Below are 26,427 nucleotides of genomic sequence, written 5' to 3' on the forward strand. Positions count from 1 at the left end.
TGGAATGGAAAGCAGACCCAAGTCTTCTCTGTTTCGCTTTGGATCCACTTGGTCACATAAGGATCTCTGGGTTAAATGTGTCCTGGCTCCCTCAGTATTTCCCTTATGTAAGTGTGATGGAGCCGGGAGCAGGTGGTGTACAGCTGGGCTCTGCTGTCTGCCAGGTGGGTGTTCCCTTACACTGCAAGCCGAAGTCCTTGCCATCCCAGTTAGGGGCTGCTGCCTGTCCTGTGTGTGCCATTGGAGCACCATGAAGCTGAGACCTAGTCTTTGGGTCCATATTTCATCTCAGGGTGAAGGCTCACACCAGTTACATGACTGTGAGCAGGCCAATTGGGAGATTAGTACAGCTTTGTTTGTTTATTTATTTTAACCTGTGACTAAGATGGAGGAGTATTTGGATGGAGCCACTCCTCCCAGAAATTGCTGTTTATATTTCAGTCTCCTGAGCAGAGTCAGTCATATCTGAAGTGCTCATAGCCCAGCAGTGGTATGTGGGCTCTGCTGTCATGTCCTCATGTAACCTGGCATTCATGCTGCCGGACAGTGTGGGCTGGTTGTTTGCTCATCCCAAGCGCAAAGGACCAGAAGTTTTCCTCTGTATTCCTGATTGCTGAGCTCAGAGGGGTGGAGGTGGAGTAGAGAAAGAGCAAGCTTTCATCTAGAAGTGGCCAAGTGTTGAGTAGGGCCAAAGCTGGGGTTATGCTGAGAGAAAGGAGACAGTGTGGGTGGGGTGATGGCTGTACAGCCGCAGACAATATTGCAGGGCTTACCTGTGCAGCATGTGTTTAGCACAGTCACTTGTAACACTGCTGTGTGTGTAAGCGAGTACCTGCTGCCATGTGATCAAAAGGAGACATGCTTTTAGAAACATGCGAGGGTGGTGTGAAAAAACAAGTCAGCTGAAGTATCCTTAGCTTGTAGGACACCTGTAGGCTAATAGACACAAATGAAACAGTGCACAGAAACTCCTCAAATATCAAGCTAGTGTTTATTTCCATTATCTCTCCCTAATTCCACCTGTATAAGCTACTTATTTCAATTCAACGTGCTGGCTGTAGACATACCTAATCTGTGGGAGAAGGGCAGAGCCAGCTCAGACAACTTTGATAGAAAATGGTGTCCCAAAGTGAGGATCTTGTTCCATGTGGAAGGGCAGAGGGCAATACAGAGAACTAGCCAAGAAGAACTTAAAGCTTTAAATAGCAGATGACTAGGTGGCCAGAGAACTAAAGGTATATGGGGAAACAGGATTTTGTATTCTTGAGCCAAGGGAGTTGCGAGAATCCTGTCCCCATATGTCATCAGTTGCTAAAACAAGTCTTTTGGAAATGTAAAAGTCTATCTCTCTCCCTTCCTTGCCCCATAGCAATATAAGTAGTACAATTTCATCTGAATTTCGTGATAAATTAGTAATCCTGCCTCCACAGCTGTCTGAGACTTCTGCACCACGTCCTCGCTCCAGTTTGTAACGTTAGTGCAGTAGTTTACAATGTCTGGGATAGAGAACATTTCTTCTGTTTAGCATGCTGTGATATGTTCACAGAGCACAGTGTTGTCTGTCAGGTGAGAAATGGGGCAAGACTCCTCTTGAGCCATCAGTCTTGGGCATTTTCTGTTTTAGCACTTCCTTATTCTTCAGCAAGTCACCTGGACAGCTAATGACCAAGGTCAGGCCTGTTAGCCTTTGGTCACCAAACTTAAATCTGGGTTTTTTTTCTGAGCTGACGTTGTAAACAAGGCATACACCAAAACTTCTTTTAAGCTGTCATGACAAGGGCTAGAAAACAGGAAGAAGCCAGTGCCAGCTCAAATGCAGTGTATGCTGTGAGTGGTGCTCTCATTTCCAGCACGGAGCTCTTTGACATCCTAAACAAGCAGCTCAGCCATAGCAGTGCAGCAGAAACTCTCCAGAGAACGGGGACTGTGGAAACTTCCCTTGTGTTGGTGGTATTTCCTGGTCAGGGCCCAGCAGCTGTGGGATTGCAGGGAAAGTTTGTATGGTGCTTGCTCGTGTGTTTGGTGAAGGATCTGGAGGCTGCCAGTGCCCTCCTGTTTGTGAGCTTCTTAAACTATGTCTTCAGTGGTAAGTAACTGGGGGAGAGGAAAAGCAGCTTTTGAGCCATGCTGAGGTTGACCTTTTTGGGGTGAAGAAAGACCTAGATGTTGGTGGTGCTCAGAGACACAGACTGAGCCAGGTTTGATCTTGGGAACACCTACGTAAAGATGGGATATTTCTCAAGGAGATAACTGTAAAACTGGTGTAAATGAGGCCAGGCTCCTGGGGTTCTGTTCTCCAAATATAAGTTTTATATTGAGGTCAGTGGGAGGCAAAGGTATGTCAGTCTTTGGGTGGATAGGGGTTCTTTTGCCGCTGCTTGAGCACAATGGGGAACCTCGGAGAAGTCTTTATAAGTGAGTTGACTACCTGCACCTTGTCTGATTTATGTTCCTCTGTCTTGTGCTGATGCATAGCCAAACATCGGCAGGCTTTCTCGGTGTCTAGATCACTGCTTCCATGGGGTTGCAACATGCAAACTGTCTTTCAGAGAGAATGATTGGGGTTAGGAAGAGGAAGCTGCGTGAGCCTTAGTTTGCATTATTGAATCATGCTGGGCTGGGTTTGGCAATTCCCTCTCTCAAGGCCCAGAGTTTCAGTGGTTTCAGGTTGCAGACCAGCACAGTATCAGTAAGTTCATTCCTTCATGAAGGTCAGAGTTACTTTCACTCCATCCCTCCCCTTCTCCCTGGGAGAGTAAGGGTGTTTAATGACAACAAGGGTTCAGGGTGCAGTCTGAGCAGGAGGAAGCACCTTTGCTTCCTGCCAGTTTCTCGTCCTGCAAGCAGGCAGAGACAGCTGTCTACTTTCCCCATGTAACCACTGGAGTGTCCAGCTGCCCCTACAAGGGTTCGGCTGCCTGTACCTCAAAGGGAAGCCAAGGCCAGTTGTGAGTGCTTGCGACCTCCTGTGACCGGCCCTTGGCGTAGTTTTCCCTCTGGCCTCACCAGCTCAAGAGGAGCCCCATTCAGTCATGATAAATTTCGAGGGTGTGCTTTTACTGACAGTGCCTAAGGAAAACTTGAGGTGTCTGATGACAGTGTATTTCTGTCTTAAAGCTGCTTTGGGGTACTGAAGGACAGCTATTGAAATAAATAAATAAACGTAGCAAAATAAAATTCAGGAAAGAAAACAGCTCAACAGGAAAGTTATGGACATAGCCATCAGCCTGATTTTATTCGTTTTGGGCTGGGTGACAGTCACAAGTGCAGAATTCAGTGACATTGAAACCTTTCTCTACAGGTGAAGGGACACAAAATGGGATCTAATTTGTTCTTCATGGGGCATCACTTTCTGGTGTTTTTTTTTTTTTTTTATCTGACAAGAACCTGCAGGAAATTATGTCAATGTCATCAAAGATACATTCTTGTAACTTTCACAACTGTGACCTTGTATCCAGCTAAAAGAGTTATAGCTGGTAACCAGTGAGATGCTCAACTTACGTCCACAGGGCAGATTTTCCAAGCAGCAGCTATGCTGGCAGGGCTACCTGCTGTGCTGTCCAGCCCCAGTGGTGCCAAGTGATTCTGGGAAAATGCGGGCAGTGACGCCATAGACAAGTAACGATGGAGGTGAATTCCTGGAATAAGCCTACTGAGAGCAGCAGCCCATGGTGCAGCATACCGTGGGATGCACTAATATAGGGACAACTGAAAAGTGGGAGAAAGGATCAGACCTGTCACACCGGCACGTTGCAGTGTCCTGTCCGCACAGCAGGCAGCAACCTTACCGAACCGGTCACGGTAAATAGGCTGCTTGGCCAGAAGAGAACAGCTTAGCTATCACAGCTTTTACTTAGAGTTAGCTATGAGCTGGCCAGGAGCTGGCCAGGCATAAATTGCTTTTACAGTTAGTCCTGCCAGCTGCACTACCAACAAAGCAAAAATTGTCCGAGGAACAAGTCTCGGTTTACACACTTAAACGGTACCTGTCATAAGGTTGCTGAACTTCTCACCAGGGCTGGGACTACAATATTTACTGTATTGGCATGCTGTCTTTTCTGTTCGGCTGCCGCATGATTGTATTATATCATGTGCTGTTGACAAGGACTAAACTGTGTATAGAGATAACCATGACCTTGATCTCTGTGTGGTGAAACCAGAGTAAATTACTGTTTATTTCAGTTTAAACAAGCTTAGAATCTGGCCTTCAGATCATGTTATTTCTCTAATTCAACTGGTCGTATTTATAAATTCATGTGATGGTCAAAATGATCCAGTAAATGCCAGCACACAATCCTAGCACTTGCAAAACATTGAATTTATATATTGGCACATTCCCTATTTGCTGACTGCAGGACAAATAGGTTTCATATTGGGACATCCAAGTTTGTTGCAGCAAAGGTATGCATGACAAAGCCATGTTATAATCTGGGTACTGATTACGGCATTGAAACATGTTGGCTCAGCATGTGGTGGATTTGGATGCATAGATAGATCAACTTTTTAGTGACCTATGGCTTGATTTCAGCATGGAGAAGATTGTCAGCATGTTTGTGCTAATTAAGGAAACAGCATGGGAAACTCCTTTCCACTGCAGATACAGCTAGAGCTCAGGAAATGTCATTGCTCCTCAATGTTTTTTGTAACAGGCAGTTTGTCTTGAAGTAGAGAAACAGCTTTGTGTCTTAACTGTATTTCTAAACTGCACTGAAGCTTGTTTGGGTCTTGTCCAAGTCTTCCGTTTTGACCTCTTTCTGGAGAATGGACTGAACAGTTAGGTCACAGACACATTAGGGGAGTGTTTCAGCTGTATTTGGGGCCAGTAGCACAAGCTTAGATTCTCTGCCTTGGTTAGGTTTATTTGTAATGTTGACAGTAGCTGAACACCAAGTTTATACTCGTGCTTTGCTGGAAGAACTTTCTTGCTGCTGAAAATAACTCTTTTGCCCAACACTAACTCTTCTTTTTCATTCAAGCAATGCTTTGGATATGTTATGCTACTCTTAACACATTCCCATGTTCAAGTTCCCAAGAAAGCAGGTTGAAATGTTGCCAACTCTATTAAGTTTTTTCTGTTACACTGAGTCAGCTGCTGTGATTTTACCTTTGCTCTTGGTCAAAGTAGTACACTCTATTACCTTGTTGTTCTTTTTTTAAACATAAGAAATTGCAATACAAGTGTTTGTTCCATGTGCCTACATTTCCTCCTTCTTCAGTGATAAAAGCAGCACATTGGTTTTGTTATTAATAAGAGAGGTATACCTAGAAGCCCTTGATGTTTGGGCTGTGGATTCCCAAGGCATACACAGCCCAAACATGAAGGGCAAATAAAAATGGGAAAAATAAGTGCCTTTATTTGCACTTATGAACAGGGAACTGAAGTAACCACAATTAAAGGGGTACTTAATTCATTCTTAGTGAAAGGCCAAAGGAAGAAGTCTTCAGTGAGGCTACAAGTAGATCCAGGACCAGCAGATCACTGTTCTGGGGCTTGCTGGCCCCAGCAGTGCTCAGTCCAGCAACCTGTTCCTGGTGCAAGGTGCTCTCAGAGCTTCTGGCTTTCTGCCCCCTCCCCTTGAATAAGAATTCTTGCTGAATTGACACCTACAGTGAGAGGTTGTGGTGGCTGCTTGTAGTGACCATTGAAGGCCTCCAGAATTGCAGCTTCTGTAAGCAGGGGGTCATGGCAGATGTTCCCCAAGTGCCTGTCCATGGGAAGAGTTTTGCAGCTCTTACAAGTGAGCTGTAACCTGACTTACCTCCCTTGGCATTTTGAAGTCTGGTGAAACATGATGCATAATGACACTTATTCTGCCTTTGCAAGTAGGAGACTGCCTTTATGCCGAAGTGTCTCATTGGCGAACCTCACCTCAGTGCAAAGAGCTTATTCAGATGTAACCACAAAAATGAGGACTGGCTAAATAATGCCTCTGACTGAAAGGATCCACTGAAGCTCATTATAATGATCTTAATTACTTCCAATTCAGCTGTGTCTGTGATATCAGAGTGCGAAGGTAATTATGGAAATGCTAAATACTATTATTATTTGATATTAGTGACAGGGTGGAGGTGAGACCTGGTGAGTCCTTCCCCCATCTGGCCTAGAGAGGAAATGAGGGTTACCCTTTCCCTCCCCCCCTTTCAAGGCCTGAGAAGGAAGGACTGTGCAGGCAGGGTGGAGCCAAGACTCTGCTCCTTCTTCCATCTGCAGCAACCTTGACTCTTACTTTGCCTGCTTGGTGTCCAGAGGTGGCTCCTTTCCATGTGCAGCAAACTGGGAGAAAGGAGAAATGTCTTCACACCACCCTTCCTGCCTCCATCTTAGCAGCAAAGGAAGCAAACATCTTCTCTCTCCGTCCCACACTGTTTTTGCTGGTCTTTCCCTCAGTTTACTCTGTCTTTTCTGTGGCCCTCTGCTACTACCTGATGTTACTGGATTTTCCCATCATGCTGTCTTCTTAGCTGTGTGATCTCAGCAGGGCTCCACCAGCTCAAGTGCTCCTTGGCTTGCATGGGGTTTCCATTTCCTCTGCATTGGCGGCTCAGACTCTGAGAACAAGGAGGGGGATGTTCAATCCTGGCTTTTAAGGTGTCTCAAACCAGATGACCTCCTGAGGTCCCTTCCAGCCTCAATTATTCCTTATTTTAGAGGCCCTGGCTTGCTGCTGACATTGTTCTAGCCCAGGAAAGTGCTAACCCTTTGACCCATGAGAAGTTTTTAAGGAAACGGTGATAACTTACATGGTTAACAATTTGCTGCCTGACTTTTGTGTAGGGCCCAACAGACCATATGGTCTGTAGGAACCCTCTGTGCTGTCAGGGTCTGCAAAGCAAAGCAAAGCAAAGTAAAGGAGCAGCTTTGCCAGCCCTCCCAGAATATGGGTGAAACAGTGAGAGCACATTCAATTAGCTCTGCTCATTGACCACACCAGCCTGCACTAGGAGAAACCTGTGTGGCGATGAGTCAGACTCAAATGATTACTTGACCCAAAGAAAGGCTTGATGATACACTGAGGCTGGGACACACCAGCAGTGATTATACAATGATTCACTGCCTGTGCTCTGCCATTCAAAACATCCTCTGTGTTGCACAGGCAGGGCCATTCACCAAGGCTTCAATGAGGAAGTGATGTTTGCACCTTTAGCTGCCACCTTCTCACTGAATCTTTCAGCCACTGCCTCTGGTCAAGCTGACATTGGGGAAGTTTGCTGGCAGGGGTAGCTCCTGACACTGCCATGTGACTACAGCTGGACACCTCCTGCTGACAATGTTCACCCTAAGAGGGTTTGACCAAAGTGTAGTGCAGCCAGGCATCCCAGTGTCCCCCCATCGCCATCCTGTGCAGTGTGGAAGCACATCATTTATGCTCAACTGCGGAGCAGGTGGGAACTCAAAGTTCTTTAATTCTCTGTGCTCCAGCCCATAATTTGCACATCATTATTCAAAACTCGTAAATTCTTTGCAGAGCTGTTCCCATTTCCATTTTCCCTGCTGTCAGATATGTGGAGCTCACACAGCCCAGACTGCTTCTGTGTTTCTTTTATATAGGTGCACATAGCTTGTCATCTCTTTTCATTTCTCATGCTGCTGTCTATACTTCCGTTTTTCCTCTTACACCCACCTTTTTGTCCTTTTCTCTTCCTCTCCTCCAGATTCCTTCCTGCCAGGTGTGTACACTACTCATATGGTTTCACCAAAATGGTGGAAATGGTCTGAGTGCACTGCCTACATCTATCTTGTTCTGATAAATGCTTCCCAAAGCACTGAACAGGGAAGTCCTCAGCACCTGGGAAGCACCATTTTTCCTGACCCAGGAACTGATATTGCTTGTGGCAGTTTATTGGAGGTACTGGTAACATCTGAGGCATGGAAAGTTGACTCATGCTGGCTGGGACTCACAAACGTGTTGGGGCACATGGTTTGTATGGTGCTTTCCCTGCAGCTAAGTTGAGCAACATGTTATTTAACAAGTAAGGCATTACTCAGGGCTCCTAGACCTGGTGTTTTGCCGGTGACAAAGTTGCAAACTTGAAGTACAACAGTCCTGATGTTTTCTGTGTAGTAATGGCCAAGCTCCTGCAGAGTTGTGATCCATCCCCTTAGTGCCTGGACATTTTTCAAATCTAAGTCTTCAGCTGTCATGCCTTCTTGTCAGTGATCCTATATGTCTCATTACTAGGTGAACTATCTCTGGAAAATAACATATCCAATTATTCGTCCTTTCTTCCTGTGGATGAACTGTCTTCAAATTGTCTTTGAAATGTATTTTACATACAGTAGTATTATTTGTGTTTGTCTAAGCATTAGCTGGCTATGGCTTCTCTGTGTGCTCTTGGATATAACTGTGGTTTTAAGTACCCTCCACTGGTTATTCATAGCATGCATTTAGTCATACTAATACCAGTCAACCTGGTATTAGTTCTGCTCTAAGTGGATGACTAATACTCTTATAAATAGGAGGAATGTGATCTGAAAGGTCACGTGAATGTTCCCAGTGTGAACATATCCCCAAACTATGAGACTTCTCATTCCAGGAGCACGCTTGCAAAAAAGAAAATGCTCATTATTAGGAAGAAGAAAAAGGGTTCAAAACCCATTCAAGCAATTTCTCTGCTTTAACTCAAATAATTTGCAATTGTTTGTAGTGCTTTGCATTGCAAAAGGTTTTTGCAATGTTTGCTTTACTCCGCAATCTCTTCTGACCTACTTGGGAACATAAGAATTACTCCATTGGAGCAGTCCTGATCTCTTTCCTGTGCCAGTGCCCTCCCTTGGAACATAACAGGATCTGAATGTTTCTTAAATAGATATGAGAAACATCTTTTAAGTTTCTTCCTAACCTCTTTCACATGGGTTTGGAAAGCAAGATAACTTGGATTCCAAAGGAGATGTGAAGAGTGCACAGTACAGGTGTCTGCACTGCCTGAAAACTGACAGCTTTCCTCAGCTCAGTACCATGGAGAGAAGATGCCGTGCTGCCCAGGCAGTGGAGGAGGAATGAGGGGTTCTTGCTAATGCAGCCTCCCAAGAGGTCAGGTTTCTCTGCTAGAGAATGCAGGAGGTAAAATGCAAGAGATCAGCTGTGCAAGCACCCACGACTTAATTTTTATCAAATGAAAACAAAATATTTGTCTTCTTCTGCCCTTGAAAGGTTTGGGTTATATTCACAGGAATGCAAGGCTAAGGAAGGGAGGACTGATGACCTCAGGACACCCAGCTTCATTCCATGGTTGTGCCAGACTTGCTAAGGGTATGTCTGTAGCATATGCTTAGCCCAGATTTGAGCCCAGTCTATGATCATGCACTGCCTGTTTGGGCAGTTGAAGTCCTCGGCTGGCCTGCGGTACATCCTTGGTCAAGTCTGAGGCCTTCCTCGGCTGGAGCAGTGAGGGAAGGCTCATCATGCTGGGGCTGGGGCAGGAGGGTCCTGCAGAGGCCACATGCCAGGGGCTGGATTGCTGCTGCTGCCACTGTGAAGCCAGCCCAGTGAGGCACCTCTTCTGCTTGCTGCAGTCGAAGTGAAGACCTTCCAGTGGAGAAACAGGCAACTGTGGCACTATCTTTCCCCCTTGCTACAAGTCAGGTATGCCCAGGTGCTCACCTAGTGGGCTTTGGGCTGGTGGAGCAAAGCAGAGTAAGATGCTCCTGGGGGCAGGCCCAGCTCCTAGCTAGGAGGTGGTGCTGGCTGCATCAACACTTCTCTGCTCAGCCTCTTCAGTGTCAGATGTGATGGTTTAAGCCATCTGTCACCAAAGTTAGTTTGACTTTATACTGGAACAAAGTGGAGCCTGCATGAGAGGCTCAGAGTTGTGTCCTGATCAGCAAAGGCAGGTACATTGGGTCACTGGAAAAAGCTTGAGGCACAAGCTTGCATGGCATGGACCATGTCTGTGCTAATAAACCAGGCAGGGGCAGGAGCTGTGCTTTGCTTTGTGACTAAGTAGTAACACTGGCCATGGTGGGACAGATAAACCCTCTTGTCCTCCAAAACCACGTGGCCGCATACAGACTACCTATTGCAAACAGTCCTGGTCCATGCTAACTCCTGGGCTGTGCTGGGGAACAGTTTGGGAGAGCGTGGTTGGCTTGGGCCAAAACTGTACCTATGACTGCACTAAGATCTGGAAGGATGGATGGTTGAGCTCCCCTACTTGTGCCCTGATTCACTGGCTTGATTTTCTGCTCTAGATGCTACCAGTCTGGCTGGTGTCAGACAAGTTACCTAATGCATGACATAAGGAAGAGAAGACTTTTCCAGCTTCATTTCTAGCCTTTGACCCTTCATGCCCTCTCTCACATGGGGATAAGAGTGCATCCGTACCTACAGAGTAAGGGAGATTGCCAGATTTGGATACATTGGGAAAGTGGGGTGTAGTTAAAGTCTAAATTCACTGCAGTGGTTTATAGAAATTTGATTCACTGAAGAGTTGGGTCTGTGGCATATACATGCCATGAAGATGGTATTCCCCATTCACAGACATATTGTAATTTTGTCCATGCTTATTATGCAGTTACAGAAATGCATTAGCATTAAAGTATGTGGGCTAAAAGCAGTAACTTGTGTTCTATATTCTCCTCCTTCCAGCCTTTGTCTTGACTTTAGGTTGCAGATTAGAAAGGACAGCTGAGGATCTGGGTCCTCACAAGCAGTCTATACATAGTTAAGGAGTCCCAGATATTTGATAGACTATATATGATGTTTCTTTCTGAGCACACAACATGTTTCCTTACTTCAGCAGTCTCTGAGGCTTGATTTGAGTGGAAGATAGGACAGGATGCTTGCTGAGAAGTGCATATGCAGGTCTTATGAAACAGTGAGCGTCTGTATGTGCGTGCATTAAAATAACAGGGCAGAGGTGACTGCCATATATTATTTACCTGCTAGCTCAGATTTATCTGCCTGCCTTAGGGATTCCTGGCTCTTATCCCTCAGATATAGTTCCTAGGAAACATTTCAGTTTGAAGAACTGTGTTTGCGGATGCTCTCCTATGGCTAGAAGGGCTGAGTTTAAACTGAAATAATTTAAACTGAAATAATTTAACCTGAAATCAAATGTCCCACCCAGTTTATTTTAGGTGTGCCAATATTTGTTTGCTTGTGAGCACATCTGGATCTGTCTTCTCCCTTGGTCAGCTGCAGAAGCATTTTTCTTTTTGGTGTCAAGTAGGTGGTAGTGGTAAGGGCAGGCCTTGTTTGTGGCTAGTGGCCAGCTAACAATAGATAGTGATAAAAACATAGAAAAAGATAGGAAAAAAGGAATGGATAGTATAATTACACCTGATAAAGTTCACAACACTATGTGTGATATATACACATTTGAAACCTACATGCATAAATACATAAAACATTCAAGATGTGGAATCAGGTTCTTTCACAGAGCAGCTACAATTACATAAAGAAACTAAAAAGCATTTTTTCATACTGTAGTGCTGGCAGTCAGAGCCTCCTCTCTGACTGCACCTGGGAGAAGATTGTGTTAAGTGTGAGCAGAATAAATGATCCGTTCATAAGCAGCATAGCAGACACCTGTGTAGCACCTCACTTCAGCACCTTCCTATGCTGCCTGCATGTCAGGCATCATGACTAGTCAAAAGCAGACCTAATTACAGTAGATCTTGAGCAAGATCTTCAGAGTTGACTGTTGGAAAAATGCATCTACATGTTCCAGATAGATCTTTTTCATTGCTGTTCGAATCTTGCTCTCTTTACTTGGACAAACGCAGACCTGGTTTTGCACATTGTAGCATGGTTGCACTTCTGAGCAGGAGCCATTTTGCAAATGAGGAAGAAGAAGCAGCACCTACCCTATTCCTGAGCCACTGTCTCCCTCCAGGGTTTGAGAAAACCAGAAAGCAAGCCCCAAAGCTTTCTCCTTTTCCACTATGACACAACAGAACAAAACGGGATTTCCTTTGAAGCAGTAACAGGACAGGCTTTGCAGCATTCTTACAAGGGCGAATTTAGATGCCAGAGAGTGGAATTTGCAAATGCATTTCCCTTCCTACACCTTTTCTTTTTCATCTCCATAAATCTGTGTCAGTTTTTAAAGAACGTATTTTGGGGGGGAGAAAAGGGGGACAGAACAAGTGATGAGCTATTCAGAGCTAAAAGAAGAGATTCATGCTGCCAGAGGTAAGACTGTAGAAAAATGTGTCAGCGCAGCAGATGATAGTTCTCCTCCCTTAATGCCTCTCCTGAAGCATCAAGGTCTATGTGTTTCTGAAAAGGGCTGTGCATCTCAGAGGTAGTCTATGAATTGCATGTTGAAATGGTTGCCATGGCAGTGACTGAGTATAAGTTAGAGAGTGTGATTAGCCAGAGTTGGCCTAAATAGCTGAAGGGAAGGAAAAAAGAAAGAAAGGGATAAAAAAAAGGCCGAGGACTTTCTGTTATTTCTAATACAGATCCATCAGCATTAGACTGTGCCAGGACTAAGAGGCAGTGCTGATGGAGAGGATCTTGCAGAAGCATGCTCCACACCACAGCCCTGGCAGCACAAGCTGCCAGGGGACCTTCTTTCTCTTAACAATGTGCCAGTGCCGAAGTGAAGGGCCATTAGCAGTCCTGTTAGTGTGGATTTGGTGAAATGGTACTTCTCCAGAGTCAGAGGCGAGGCCAGGGCTCTGCTTGGCTTTCAGCTACCCAAAGAGCACAGACACAGCACTCTCCTGGCTGCTGTGGGGTTTAGCCACACTGGAAATGTGGGAGACTGGCCTGCAGAGAGGTTGCAAGGCTTGCCCAAGTGACACAGAAGGCTGCTAGCCTGGGTGGGGTGTTCATTGGCAAAATCTCTATCCCTAGAGCCATTCAAGTTCTTCTAGCCCACTAACCCACATCTGCTTGAAGCATGCCTGTGAAAGGTATCCCATCTTCATTTGGAGCCTGTGAATTAGAGAACATAGCCTTTCTTGTTAATTCACTGCAGTAGCTCGTTAAAAAAATAATTGTACCTTATATCTCATTTAAATGTGTATGATATTAACATTCAGCCTCTGGTGCATGCTGTGTTATTCTCTGCTATATGAAAAAAAAATCACTTCTCAAGATCCTGTGGGTTTTTGCAGTGAAGGTTTCTTATGCACTAGAGTCACTTTCAAGCTTGTTTTTGAAGAAGTGAAGAAGCAGAATTCTTTCTCTCAAAGGATTTTTCTTTTAGAGCTTCTCAGAGAAAAGTGGAAGAGTGGGAGACTAAGGTAAAGGTGTCTCAATACCAGGTCCAGATAGAGAAACATCCTCCCTAGGAGCTGTACAGTGTCACATTAGAGGACCAGATGCCCAGTGTAAAATCAATAAAAGACATTTATGCAAGCAGAGAGCATGCAGCTAGATGTTTGCAGAAGCAGAACATGTTAGCCTGATTTTCTTCTCTTATAGCTTTCTAAAATAGAGAAGTTTAATTTACATTAGCCTGAAGTGGTTCTGCTCTTAATCCTTTGAGTGAGATAAGATATGAATCTACTTAGGCCAATCCATAACATATGACCACTTACAAAGGGTATTCTCCTTGCCTCATGTCCTAAGGGATCTGTAGGTTCCTCCTTCAAGAGAAGTACAAACCAGCAGTACTTATTGTGGTTAATAGGCATCTTTTTTGGCTGGCAGAGCTGGGATGGGAGAGATCAGATTATATGGTCTGCAATTTAGGAGGAAGAAAAGAAAAACCCACAAGACACCTATTTGCCCTGGAATCAAATTGGCTTTTGCTGTTATTTGCACGAGTCTCTTCCACTTCTTGTATCTCCTAAATCCTTGTCATCCAGGTTTGAGAGCTAGGACTATCTTCTTTGGCACCAAGTCAATGATACGTTTTTTAGCACCAGCAGCCATTCATATTTTACATTACTGTTCCTCTCTGTTCCTTTCAAGCAATAATCATAAATATCAGCTTTCATTCCTAGAGTGCCTTTCATCCCAAGGGCTCCCAAAGTACTTTCCAAACTTAACAAGCTTATTGTAGAGTACTCCTTTAGAAAGGGTGAAACTTGCTTCCCATTAAATCCTTATTTTGGGAAGGAAAACACTGAATTATGTCTTCAATACACGAGAGAGCCTTTGCAGCTGTTATTTACTGTACATGTTCCCTTATGAAAAAAGTTTGCTTCTTGCTCCTCCATCCCCCCATCTCCTGAGCTTAATCCAGCAGTGCTCAGTTACCTGGGGAAGAAGAGTGCAAGTATGAGAGATGATCATCCTCTATGATCTGAGGAAGTGCTTTTTTTCTGGAATCGTATTGCTGTTCTCAACAGTTTCTTCTGACAACTCCATTTCCATCCAGTCTATTTTCTCTTTATTGGGGCAAGTGTCCTATGGCAGAGTTGAATGTCTTGTGGCTTTAGCCAGAGAGGTCAACAGCCACAGCTGGGCTATGCTATAGATCATGTGAGAAGCTGTAGCCCTCTTCAGGACAAAGTCAGCTGGCCTAATTTAAGTCACATTCCCCTGCAATCAAAGCAAAGCCAGTTGCTTTGCACTGAAATGAATTGTGACCTTTGAAATGGTCCTTTATTTGGCTCATCTGTGGGAGCAATAATCCAGAAGAAAAGATAGTTACTGGTAATTTCTGAACTGAAGAATTTGTTTCCTAATGAATCATATGATTAATTTTAGGGCAGCCTGAATCTGACCAGTGTCAATTTGTTTTCATTGCTTTCAGGAGGACTCAGGATGATGGGACCTGTCCATCTCATGATGTACAGAGCTTTTTTCCATGCTGCCGTGTGGGAAAGTGGTCTCTTCTCTGCTTGGCTGAGAGAGGCCCGGGTCAGACACACAAACTCTCATTGCTTTTCTGAGGACATACCAAGACTCTGTGGTAGAAGTGGGAACAAAAGTCCTATCTCTGGTTCAGTGCTTCAACCGCACAAACACAGTCTATCAATATAGATAACTTTAGATGAAAGATATATCAAAGCATACTTTTGGCTGCTGCCTTCAGAAGTAGTACTAAATCTCCTGGGGGAATGCAAGAAGTGAGATATGATCCAAGCATCAAAATCCCCATCTTCTTACTGTCTCTCCTCCTCTCTCACACTGGTTGGGTTCACAAGGAAGCCCTTTCTTGAGGTTGTTGTGTCATCTATTCCCATCAGTAGTTTGGTGCAGAAATGCATTTTTGCTCTTTTCCAACAAAATGCTGCCTGTTTCAACACTAACTCTGAAGATTTGTAAGTTGGCAAAGGATCCAAAAAGAATCATGAACCAGCAGTTACAGTTTACATTGGCCACCTTGTGTAAATCCTGATATTAGCATTTCTGAAAGGATTCATTCATCACTGAAGAGAGATTTGTACCTGTGAATAAGAGCTTGCCTGGGAGAGCCTGTGTGCTTCCTCTCCTCTATCAACAAAGCTTACCAACATGAAAAGATGGTTTTGCAATGGATGTTAATGCATGCCTATTATTTCAGGATGAGACTTTTCAGCCACTGAAAATATTCCATGCCTATTTCTGCAAATCATCAGTAAAATTAAAGAAAAATCTTACCTATTTTCATGTGTCATGTTTGTTTGTTTGTGGACCCGAATATATATATTTAGAGTGTCTCTCTTGGGCCTTTTTTTTTTAAACTAAAATCCTGTGATACAACCTCAAGCCCAGTGGTTAGATCTCGTGTCATGTAAAATCAAGTCGGCCTGCACTAGAAAGAACAGCTTAGTAAAACATTCTGCCTATCCCAAACTATGACCTCTTCTGGGGATGTCAGTGAAATAAACACACTTTTAGGAAGTACCCTTAAGTTTTCCTTACCTCCTGCTGTTTGTCACACTTATTGCAATTTGCCTTAAATTAGCTGATTTCACACCAAGGTTCATGGTGCTGTTTTGTTTAAAAAAGAGATTGGTACATTCCGCACTGGCCCAGCTGGCATGCCGTGAGCCACGGCTCAGAGATGGAAAAGGGTCCCTGAATGGACAGCAGCCAGCGTTTGTTCCGTCCTCATACTGCAGGTCAGGGTCTCTAAGCAGTGGTGGACACATAACAACAGCATTTGTGAGGGAGACAAAAATGTGGGATGTCTCTGCGGGATGGCTACACTTTGACTAGGATTCCTTGGGATTCTGCAGGATGAAGATCAAACTCTTTTTCAGGTATGTCACTATGTTAAAACATCTAATATGACATTTTTCTTTTAACTTTTAGACTGCTTCACTTCTCAGCTGGAAGCAGCTGAGGGCTACTAGGACTGTTCCTGGACACTCACACAGCTCCTGGCACAGTATGGTGTCAGTTCTGGCAGGAGACAGGCCATTGCTGCAATCTGAATGCCCATTTTTTAAAAAAATGAAGTCTGGAAGGTAATCTGCTTGCAAGTGCCCCTTTCATGTAAAAAGTGCTGATTAGTGAGCACTGTGTTTGTAAAGCAGAGGAAGAAAGCAAGTGTGAATGAAATGAGACACCAAGGACCAACCCGCTGCCTTCCATGGGAAGTCCTGTGGGAGGGGCATGAGACTCCTGGCAGAGTTTCTTCTCAACCCTTTAAATTGTCAGGCAGAGGAAGCTGGGCCAATGACAGATGAGGAACCATGAGGGTAATCCCTGCACACAGAGAGATAACATTCACTGCCTCCCTGGGGCTGTAGTGTCACCGTGCAGCTCTGTTGCATGCAGGGAACAGAAATAAGACCAGGAATCTCTAAAGGGGCGAGTGGGTATGCAACAGGACAGTGATGCACATAAGCAATTTCATTGTAAATGGTTGGAAAAGAGATGCCTGGTCTGCAACAGGCAAACACTTCTCTGCACAGAACCAGAAAAATTTCCCTTCAATCTGGGGTGCCAGCAGTCTCAAATGCAATCTTCACGGTATTACTTCCAAAGATGAAACAAGGGTATTATGGACACTTGCCACTGAGGCAGATATCTTTAAATAGAGCTGCAAATTGCCTGGTTTAATGCTAACAAAACCTTAATGGTGAGGAAGACAAGACAGGTAGTAGCACTCTTATAGCGTAATGTGATGGCTGATATAAGTGTGAGTCATTCTAGCCAGGAGCTTTAGTATAGGAAGTCAAATAAAAGATATAAAAACAAATCTGTTTTTTTTTCCTTCCCGGTGAAGGTCATTGCCAGGAATAGCATGGGAAATAATTAATAGAGGAAGAAATGTTCCCCCTCAACTTAGAAGTATTGTCTTGCTTTACAGTTTTGTTCTCTTTGGACTCCCATAACAAACACCAGTGAACACGCAGGTCCTTTCTCCCTGAAGCCGCTGACGGATGTCCCACCCTGGGTAGTGAATGCAAGGGACCATGTGTGCAGTGCTTACGGAGTCTGTTAATGGGTGTCCTGCTCCCTGGCAGTCCACCCACCAGGCAATGCACTGAATGGGCCTGTGAGACTGAATGGGGCTCTACGTAACGGCAGCCAATTTTCCTGGTCAACAGGGAGGCACGGTGCCAAGGCTGTGTGTGAGAGCCTGCTGCTGGGAGGGTTTACCCCTTTTCCTCTGTTCCTGAGCCCTGGGGAGGTGAGTTATCTTTTCAGACCCGTCACAGGTCCTGCTCCCTCAGTTCCTATGCTTCGTGTGGGAGGACATGGATGACACAATGACCATTGCTCTTGCGGTGGCATGGACTGTTCTCTGCTCATCCTGCAGAGACCTGGGATGCTCTGGGCTACTCATTTGCTCCCTGTGACCAGCACTGCACTTACACATGTTCAAAGGTAAGGGGAAGCCACACAGCTGTGCCTGTGGGTGCAGCGTGCATGCAACGCTACCTGGGGCAGAAGTGTTCCACAATGCAGCCCATCTGCTGTGCAGGAGTGCTGTGCTAGAGTCTAATTCCCTTTCCTCGAAGTGCCCTTTGAGTGGGGACAGATGAGGAGAGGAGTGAGTGCCTCTGCTTCATGTCACCACCCTACAGGCTGGAAACCAGGCAGCTCCTGGGGGCCAAGGGGCTGCTGATCCCTGGGGCTCTGCTTTGTTTTCTTCCAGGAGGCCGTAGCAGGGGGAAATGCTGGTGGAAAGCTCTGAGCTTTGCAGTGCTGACTAAAATCTCCTGCATGTGACTCTGTCCCATCTGCCACAAGGGACTGTTCACGTTTTCCATTCTTGACTCTATGTGGCTGCTCTGAACATCCCAGGTTATCTGTGCTCAAACCAGCTGCCTTTCCTACTGCTTGGCTCTTGGTAGCTGACCAGGCCTTCATCACTGCTCAGCACCCATGCCAGGGTCACTAAGGCAGTTAGCACAGTGTTAAGATACATTTATTTTTTCTTTTGGGAACCCAGTAGGTAAGAGTTCGGATTCTCCCTCTCTCAGGAGGTTCCTGACTCCGCAGTGGATCTTCAGAGGTAGGAGCACTGCAGAAGTCCTGAGTATCCTGGAGCTCCCATATAGAACAGGAAAAACCTATTATGGGAAAGCTGCTAATAGCAGAGGTAAGCTCTTATCCACATTTTCCACTGGTGTTACAGACTCTGGAGAATCAGCTTGTTTCAGCCAGGTTCCCAAACTGCTTTTTGGTGTTTATCCAAAACAAGCCTGTGCATTGACATTTCCTATCCCAAAATTGTCTCACCAAATTAAAGGAATGAACCCAGTTGCACAGGTGCTGCTCCATTATGCTTCTACAACTGGAGTGGGGCCAGAACACAACTCCAGCTCGACTTCCCTCTTCTCCCCCAAAAAGAGCCATTTGAGGACACTGAAGCTCAGTCCAGATCTAACTTTCACAGCCAACCCCTTTCTGTGTAGTGAGTAAAATCCCAATGCAGAAAGCTTTAAAGCAGTTCAGAAACGTGGCTATGTGTAGCTGTCGGGCATTTGACCAGTAGGGTTCATAATGCTGTTCAGTTTGGAGTATTTGGGTTACAAAAATCCATCCCATAAGGATGGTCTGTCACTTGCATGTCTTCATGTTGACTTAAAGTTTGGCCCTTTTGTTTTGCATGCTTTCTTGCTTTCCAAGGCCTATGTGTTGCTCTTCTAGCCATCTCCTTATGGTTATGAGACTTGGGGTCACACATTCTCTTATCTGGGATTTTCACAGCTGCTGCTCTTCAGAATGGTTGCAAGAGATGCTGAGTTGGGTGGGATGACCTGTTGCTCTCAAGTTTATTTCTTTAGAGCATCTCTAACAAGAAAGACTGTAAGATATATAATTAAAATACTTCTAGATTATCAAGTCTTGTCTTGTCAAACTTCTTGTTATGACTCCTTGTGAATGTGACATTTGTGAGCTGTTTTACCACAGCTTTTAATCGCTTTTTGGTGAGAAAAGAAGTTACATAATTTAAGCTTTTCTTTCTTCCTTCTCTTTTTTTCACTCAAATTTACCATATTTGCAGATAAACTGTGCCTATGTCAGCAGCTGGTGTGGTGCAGCAGGAAGCAGATCCACAGAGGTGGCTGCTTTGTGCCACGGACTTGGTATGTCAGGGGATTTACACCAGACTGCCTCAGTTCTGATTCCCAGGGACCAGATGCTCACTAGAGGTTGGAGTGCAGGAGTTATGCTCCTGGGGTCCATCTCCTGGTTTCCTTTCACTCAAAGGGAATTCAGTTAAAACACTGCTCCCTGACATAAAGCAAAATGTGGCAAGTGGGACAAACAGGGCATGTGCCTCACGAACTCACTCCTGATGCAAACTTAAACAAGGACATAGAAAAACCTGTCAAGAGACCATGGCCAGAGACATCACTTGAGGTCCTACATGGTTTGTATGTGTGGCAAATGGGTCAGTTCATTGGCTAGTGAAATAGCTGTTTTTCTTGGCTGAGCAGCTCTCTTACTCTTTTTTGGATATAGCTGCTAATCTATTCTTCTCTCCTTGTACACTTCCCCAACCTTCCCTTTTGCCAAACCCTCACTAAGCATATACATATATATGTGTGTGTGTGTGTAGGCAGTCATGTCTGCTGCCGGGATTTCCTCCCAAACAATACCTGTTGTGCTGGCCACAGCGGTTCTCTTGGTTCCCATGCTCAGAGCAGTTTGAGTTTCCTGCTGGCTCAGCAGCAAGACTTTCAGGGCTTTTTATACTTATTCTTCTTCGGGAGCCAAGCAGAGGAGCACAGTTTGCCTGTGAATAGTGAGCTGGCTGGGCAGGCAGCAGGAAGCTTGCATACTAAACCGTGTGAACTTTGAGGAGGGGAGGAAGGGGGCTGGGGGCTGCTGGCTGGGCTTCATGAGGTGTTTGCTGCAGCCCTCTGCCTTATAAACTCAGCATAGGGATGCTCTTCGCCAAAGGAACAATAATATCTGTAAAATGGGAGTGGAAAGAAGCGAGAGAGGAAAATGGAATTATAGAGAAAACAGGAGGAGGGATTGGAAAATGGAGAAGAGTGAGGAGGCTTGGGTTTTAATTATTCACATGAAAACTTGTGCATGGGTTCCCTGCACGTAGAGATGCCACTGCACTACTGGGCTCACAGGCCCTCTTGTTCCCTCCCTTGCTGCAACGACAGTGGCCACACCATCTTCTTTGGGTAGGGGCAGCTTTTCTGTATTTCTCAGACAAAGTCAAAAGCAGAGAAATTAAAGCATACTTCTCTCTTCCCCCCTGCACACCCCCTGTACTCCTTTCTGTTGCTGTCAGCAAAAATTAATAAGTGGGTTCCCATTCACAAGAACCAGGAATCATGGTGTGTCTATGAAAGAGTGGTTTGAAGAGCAGCACTGTGAAACACCAGTGCCTGCTTGTCAGTCACAGGCAAAATCATCCCTGGAACAGGGAGACAGGTGTTTTGTCAGTTGCTGTGACTCTGCTGCAGATGCAAGCATGCTGAGGGCATTCTTGGGAAAGAGTGGGAGGCGGGAAGGGAAAGGAAGGGACCTATCTGCCTGCAGACCTGTTCCCTGCTACCTACTCATGTCTGCATAAACAAATGGGGAATAGGTTGTGCCTGTGCTTTGAAAATGGAGTGGCAGAGGATCACACATACTGCACAGATGCTTCCTGAGCAAGAGTGGCCTGATAGGGGTATGGTGCCATGGTGCGTACTGGTGAGATGGCCCTGTGCAGGGAGAGCCTCTGTGTGTGTGTGATGTAGAGGTGGAAATGCTCAGCAGAGTGACAGACTGGGAGAGGGGGTGAGGCTCGGCTCGGTTAGTTCATGCCGTAGTGTCATTGTGAAGTGATGAGACCTTCCTGACCTGCTCTGAAATAACAACAACTCACAGCTTTCCCTTTTTTTGATAGCACCCTTCACTGAGGGTGCCCATTACTCCAGGCTCTAAATAATCCACAGATGCACAATAAACCCGAAAAGCTGGGGCCCTTGCTCCCCTACCCAGCTCAGCAGCACTCTGTGCCTGGCTCCCAACTGAGCCCTGAGCAATGCAACAGGTATACTTGGCACCTGCATCCCCATGGTGCCCCTGTAGAACAAGTAGCCTTCCCCAGAGGTCTGTGAGTGCTGGGAAAATGGGGAGATACAGCTCCAGATCCCAGAGTGGGCTCATGGAGAGCCAGTGGAGATCCTAGGGGAGAGTCACCTGCCAAGCTCATTTAGCCTCTGCCCAGGCAGCTTGTGGCAGAGCACAGGCACCTCCACAGGAAGCAAATCTCTTCACCACGTCTTCTTAGAAAGTACAAAAGCAGTCACAAATTTGGAGAAATTACCATAGAATTCATGCATTTTCTGTTTCTCCCCTCCTGACTCAGCAGAAGCTCAGTTTAAATTACATGTACTTTATGACATTGATGCCTCTGTCTGTTTTTAAGGCTATCCAACATTTCTTATAAGACCAAATATTTAGTTGCTTGTAAACCCCTGAAAACGTTATCTGTCTACTGCTTAGCTGTTTTTTTCTGTTCTGAGTATCTGTCTCAGGCTGAATGCATCTGGGAAGCTTCAGCAAAAAATGTTTTTACTTGCTTACAATAAAGAGATGAGAGAAACAATTTTTTTTCTTCATATTCAAACATGTTCCTAAAGTGATCTGTTGAGAAACTCTAGCACTTTCTGCCTCTGAAGAAGAGGCTTGAAATTTGGCAGATATCAGGAATGCACCTTTGGTTGTTTTACACGGGGAAAAAAAATAAGTTGAACTGAGAAACCTTAGGAAATAAAAGAAGCCTCAGCCACTCAACAGAAACTTCTTAAGAGTTAGAATCTGAATTCTCTGAAGACACTTGCTCAGTGGAAACTCGTTCAAGTCCAGTGGCTAAATCACAGATTATGGTGTGGCCAGCACAGAGCAGCCTCCTGCTGCAGGTGCAGAGCAGCAGCTCTTTGACCTTGTTTTTCTGTGCTGGCAGGGTCACTGTAGCGCTGTGGATGTGGATACTCTTGGATGTGCTCCTTTGCTGATACTTAAACGAACACGCAGGAAGGCTGATGTTGACTAGGGCTGGACCTGGCCAAGGGAGGAAGGGAAGGAGAGAGGGAGCCCTACTGCAGCACAAGGGCTGAGGACCCCCTGCCTGGAGAGGGGAACTAATGACAGGTGTTGAAGTAGATGTGGGAGCAGGACCAAAGCAGAAGACAGGCTGAAAGGACCAGGAGGGGCAGGAGGAGTCAGATTTGGGAATATATCTCCTCACCAGATCATACCTCCTGCAGAACTTGGGACACGGCCAACCCAGGGATTTCTGTAGCACAGTAGGTGTCTGTTGTCAGGAAATATTTGGGGAAGGTATTGGCGCAGGCTGTGGATGAGTTCTGCCTGCTCCCTCAGCAGAGGTTGTTGGGCTATCAGTATTCCCAGCTATTCTGCTTTTCAAGCATGATGGAATTAACAGCTGAGAATAAGAGCCAGTTCTGCCAATGAGTCGTGTAGTAGACAATATGATGCCACATGATGGGATTTCTGCATTTTTATTTCAGTTTGCCATCTGCAAATCAAGGAAATGACACAAACTTGACGTAGATTGAAAGTATGGGAAGCTTGTAGGGTCAAGCACCGGGCAGTTAGAAATGCTTGATTTAACACTGCCCTTGCCACCTGAGTCCCGTCTGCACAGGCATCATGATAGGGCTGCTTTTAGCTACAGGATCAAATGCATATGTAAATATTTGTTTTTCCCCACAACAGCTCTACCTCTTTTAATACCCAGGGCAGACGGTTCTCGGCAGGGGAGTGGAGGCTGTATGGGGAAAGGTCCTTGTCCTGCCTAATTGCAGCTGTGCAGGACGAGAGGATCCCTGCTTCACCTTCAGGCCACAGCAGACTCCAGCCGTCAGCATTGTGGATGGTAGGCAGCACCTGTGTCCCTGGCCTGCAGCAAGGCCAAAACAGATGGAGTCCTCAGTTAAATTATCAACCAAATTCAAACAAACGCCCATGAGGCAGGTGCAGAGTGAAGCTTTGTATAACTTGTAACTTGACCACAGATGAGAAAACCTAGGACCCTTGCAAAGGCACATCCCCTTTACCTGGCTCCGTCTATCAGTATCAGCCTCTGAAGACCGACATGTTTAATCTCTTGATTTGAACAGAGCAAGCTAACATATATCTTCCTAATCTTATTCTAGGAGGCAGTTGAATTATTTTAGCTAAAAATTACCAAAAGAGGCTGCCTGAGGCAGACATCCAGCATGGTGTATTTGAGCTTGAGCGAGCCATCATTAATGGGAAGAGTTAAACAAATACAGACAGCGCTCACAGGGGGAAATGACAAAGTTTGCCTCTGTGGATGGCCACACCAGAAAACACGTACATGAGCACATGAAATCTTGCTGCTAGGCATCCGGTTAGCTGATTGCTACAGGCAAATACCTGAGCTTGTAATGAAGCATTTGCAGGCTCCAGGTGTGGACTGGCTGTTTTACAGACTTACTGGACACTTTGTGTTTTGCTGTTGAATCAAATGTATTAGAGTGATGGTGAAGCATGAGAGAAACACTTTGGATTTCTCTTTCCCTGCAGGAGGTGGAGGTGCAGAGGGATGGTAATGCTGGCCCTCACCTGCTGGTGTGCAGCACACATGACACGTGTGATAGGTTGCTTTGCAGAAAGATGTTGCCGTAGTGGCTCTGAGCAGTCCTAGGTGCTCACCTGACAACCTCTACACCAACAGAGGTTTTGGTAGGGGGTTGAAAGGGCTGTGAAGGTCAGCAGCAGCGGGTTAGCAGTTCGTACTGCCAGTCTGCATTTTCCCTTTCTGCAGGAAGAGGTATTTTCCTTTCTTGTTACGCTTTATCTAGAGTTGTGTAAACAGCGCTCTCTCCTTGATGTTGACACCTTCAAATGATTTTATCTTCTTCTTAGGGATTTACTTATCCAAACTGTACTATTTAGTTATTTAATCTTCCCTTTAGTTATTTGATTGTTGTTCACTGTTGAATTCTTTCCAATATGATGTCTCCTTAACACACGAGTGCCTGCAGTTGCTTTCCCTGTTCAGAGGATGGCTCAGACTCAGCAGCACCCTGCAGACAGCAGCCATCTCCCTTCTGCTCTGTGATACAATGTTCTTCACCTCTCTGCAGGTCAAAATCAGACCCTCTCATTTTATAAACCAGCATCTAGTTTGCTACTCCCTCTTATCCATTTGCTAGGCCCCTTTCAGCAACTGCCATGGGTTATTTTTCTGAATGTTTCCTGGCATTGCTCATGTCCTAGTCAGGAGCTGTTAATTGCTGTTTTCCTTTCCAATCCCCCATTTCACAAATTTTTTTGTGAGTTTGAAATCATAACTAGAAACTGAAGCTCATACACTCTTCCTCATTGCTGCATCCAAAATGTTTTACGTTTTCATAATTCTTCAGCTTGAGAAATGATTTTTTTCCATTCACAGCCGCACTGGACACTCCCTGGGGTCTGAGCAGGCTGACAGTTTGGTTATATGGAAAGAGAGTGGCATTAAAATGGTGAGCAAGGCTCCTCTGGAGAAGTTCAGCCCTTCGTTATTCTCAACACTAATGTATTCTGCTGAAACTCATGCAGAGGTTTTAAGAGCTAATTGTTTGGACAGGTATATATGCTTTGGAATGGTGTATGCACTTTGCGCGTGCAGGTGACATTTCATTTTTATATTCAATGTACATTAGGATGTGAAAAGACCCAATTTCAACCTAATCTACAAATGACACCTAACACCAACCTGTGTGAAACATGCACTACCTGAAGAGCATTTACTAGGATGTCTATGCAGATTTCATCTTTCTTATGAAACCTTATTGACTATTTCTTCCTTGCAGGCATTAGAAGTGGAAATAGAATGGGGTTTGTACCTAACCTCATAAACAGGGAAAGGAAGGAACAAAAGGTCTTTGTCAGTGTAGCTCCCCAGTACATTGCGTTAAACCAGCAGTGAGCTGGAAGCTTCTCCAAAGCTGTGGAGCAAAATGTCCTACTCTGCCTGTGGGTCATGAGTTATTTTTTCTGCTTTTGAGATCTGAACTCTTCAAAACTTTATATGGATAAACAAAAGCTAGCTACAGCCTATGGAGAGACCTGGAAACCATTAGGTGCAGAAACATCATGGAACTCCAAAAATGAATTCAGACTTCTTTTTAACTGAAAATAATATATACTTTTGAAGGGCAGAACATGGAAATACAATCATAATGGCCGCTATCAGGAGCTGCTGGCAGTTTGTCTGAACAGAAAAGTCCTTTTCTTGGAGATTCCTGCTACCCCTCAGGCTTCTGTCCATTTCTGTGTTGTTACTTGCAGTGTTTAAGCATCATTAAGTTTAAATGCATAAATTTTCTTTGGCTATTCACCCCAACCACTTTTGGGAAGGAATTGGCCAGAATCTCTGAACCTAAAATAATCAAACGTCTGTCTTCCTATTAAAAAAGCTGCCATTTATCTGACAAGCAGTGAAAAATGGAATAGGTAACTCAGTATAAGCATCATTTGAGAAACTTGTTGTTGCAAAACCAGGGAAGTGGATTGCACATAAGCACATGGTATCTTTGCCAATACCCAGGTAGTTACATGGCATGTCAGTATATTTGGCTTCTTAACATGTGTTACTTTTATTTTCAGTCTCTTGGTTTCTATCACCTTCTTTAGAAATACTCCAGCCACAACTTGTAACGTTTACAGGCTCATCCAAGGAGCACGGCCTTTCAGACACTCCTTTTGAGAATATTTATTGTGCTTCAGGAGAAGTTGTCTTTGTTTTGAGATTGTTCTGGGCATGAGAAATAAAAATTAAAATGGAGATGGTGGCCAGCACAAAGAACCAAACAAAATAATTGTAATGAATTTCCATACGTGCCAATCCACCCTCCCCTGCAGGAAAAACAACTCTCAGATGAATGAAGCATATGGCACAGAAGATGGAGCGCCAATGCCAAGTTTGTCTTTGCCTTAGCAGAACTCTCTGCAAAATGCTGAAGTTGCAGATCTTCTAAACGTGGTCATTGAGAGAAAGGGGAAGGCCTATTCCTAATGCCTTTTTAGTTGGGATTATGCACTCTCACTGTTTAAATCCTCATTTGGTAGGAAATTATTGTGGGTGCAGCGCTACCTACAATGTTCAAACTACCTGCCATGGAGAGCAGCGCACGTTGCAGCAGCA

At 45.0% G+C, this 26,427-nt stretch overlaps 1 protein-coding gene across 5 annotated transcripts in view; it reads left to right on the forward strand.

Annotated features, from left to right (window-relative positions):
- The window catches only part of TOMM20 (translocase of outer mitochondrial membrane 20), a 50,339-nt gene that overhangs the window by 21,025 nt on the left and 2,887 nt on the right, over window positions 1-26,427 (forward strand). For 2 of the 5 annotated variants that reach the window (XM_027685162.1, XM_027685171.1), the window contains exons 2-7: window positions 17,146-17,469; window positions 17,568-17,666; window positions 18,266-18,384; window positions 18,535-18,699; window positions 19,294-19,375; window positions 24,691-24,763. The exons of 1 other annotated variant lie outside the window; for it this stretch is intronic. In XM_027685162.1, the coding sequence (XP_027540963.1) occupies window positions 17,572-17,666; window positions 18,266-18,384; window positions 18,535-18,699; window positions 19,294-19,375; window positions 24,691-24,763 (534 nt within the window). In that variant the 5' untranslated portion in view covers window positions 17,146-17,469; window positions 17,568-17,571. Of the gene's footprint in view, window positions 1-17,145; window positions 17,470-17,567; window positions 17,667-18,265; window positions 18,385-18,534; window positions 18,700-19,293; window positions 19,376-24,690; window positions 24,764-26,427 lie in introns of those variants that run through there. 2 more of the 5 variants (XR_003534548.1, XR_003534551.1) reach the window with 2 other exon arrangements.

This window comes from Neopelma chrysocephalum, unplaced genomic scaffold, assembly GCF_003984885.1.
Source record: "Neopelma chrysocephalum unplaced genomic scaffold, ASM398488v2 Primary Assembly neopelma1_23, whole genome shotgun sequence".
In the NCBI taxonomy this organism is placed as follows: domain Eukaryota; kingdom Metazoa; phylum Chordata; class Aves; order Passeriformes; family Pipridae; genus Neopelma; species Neopelma chrysocephalum.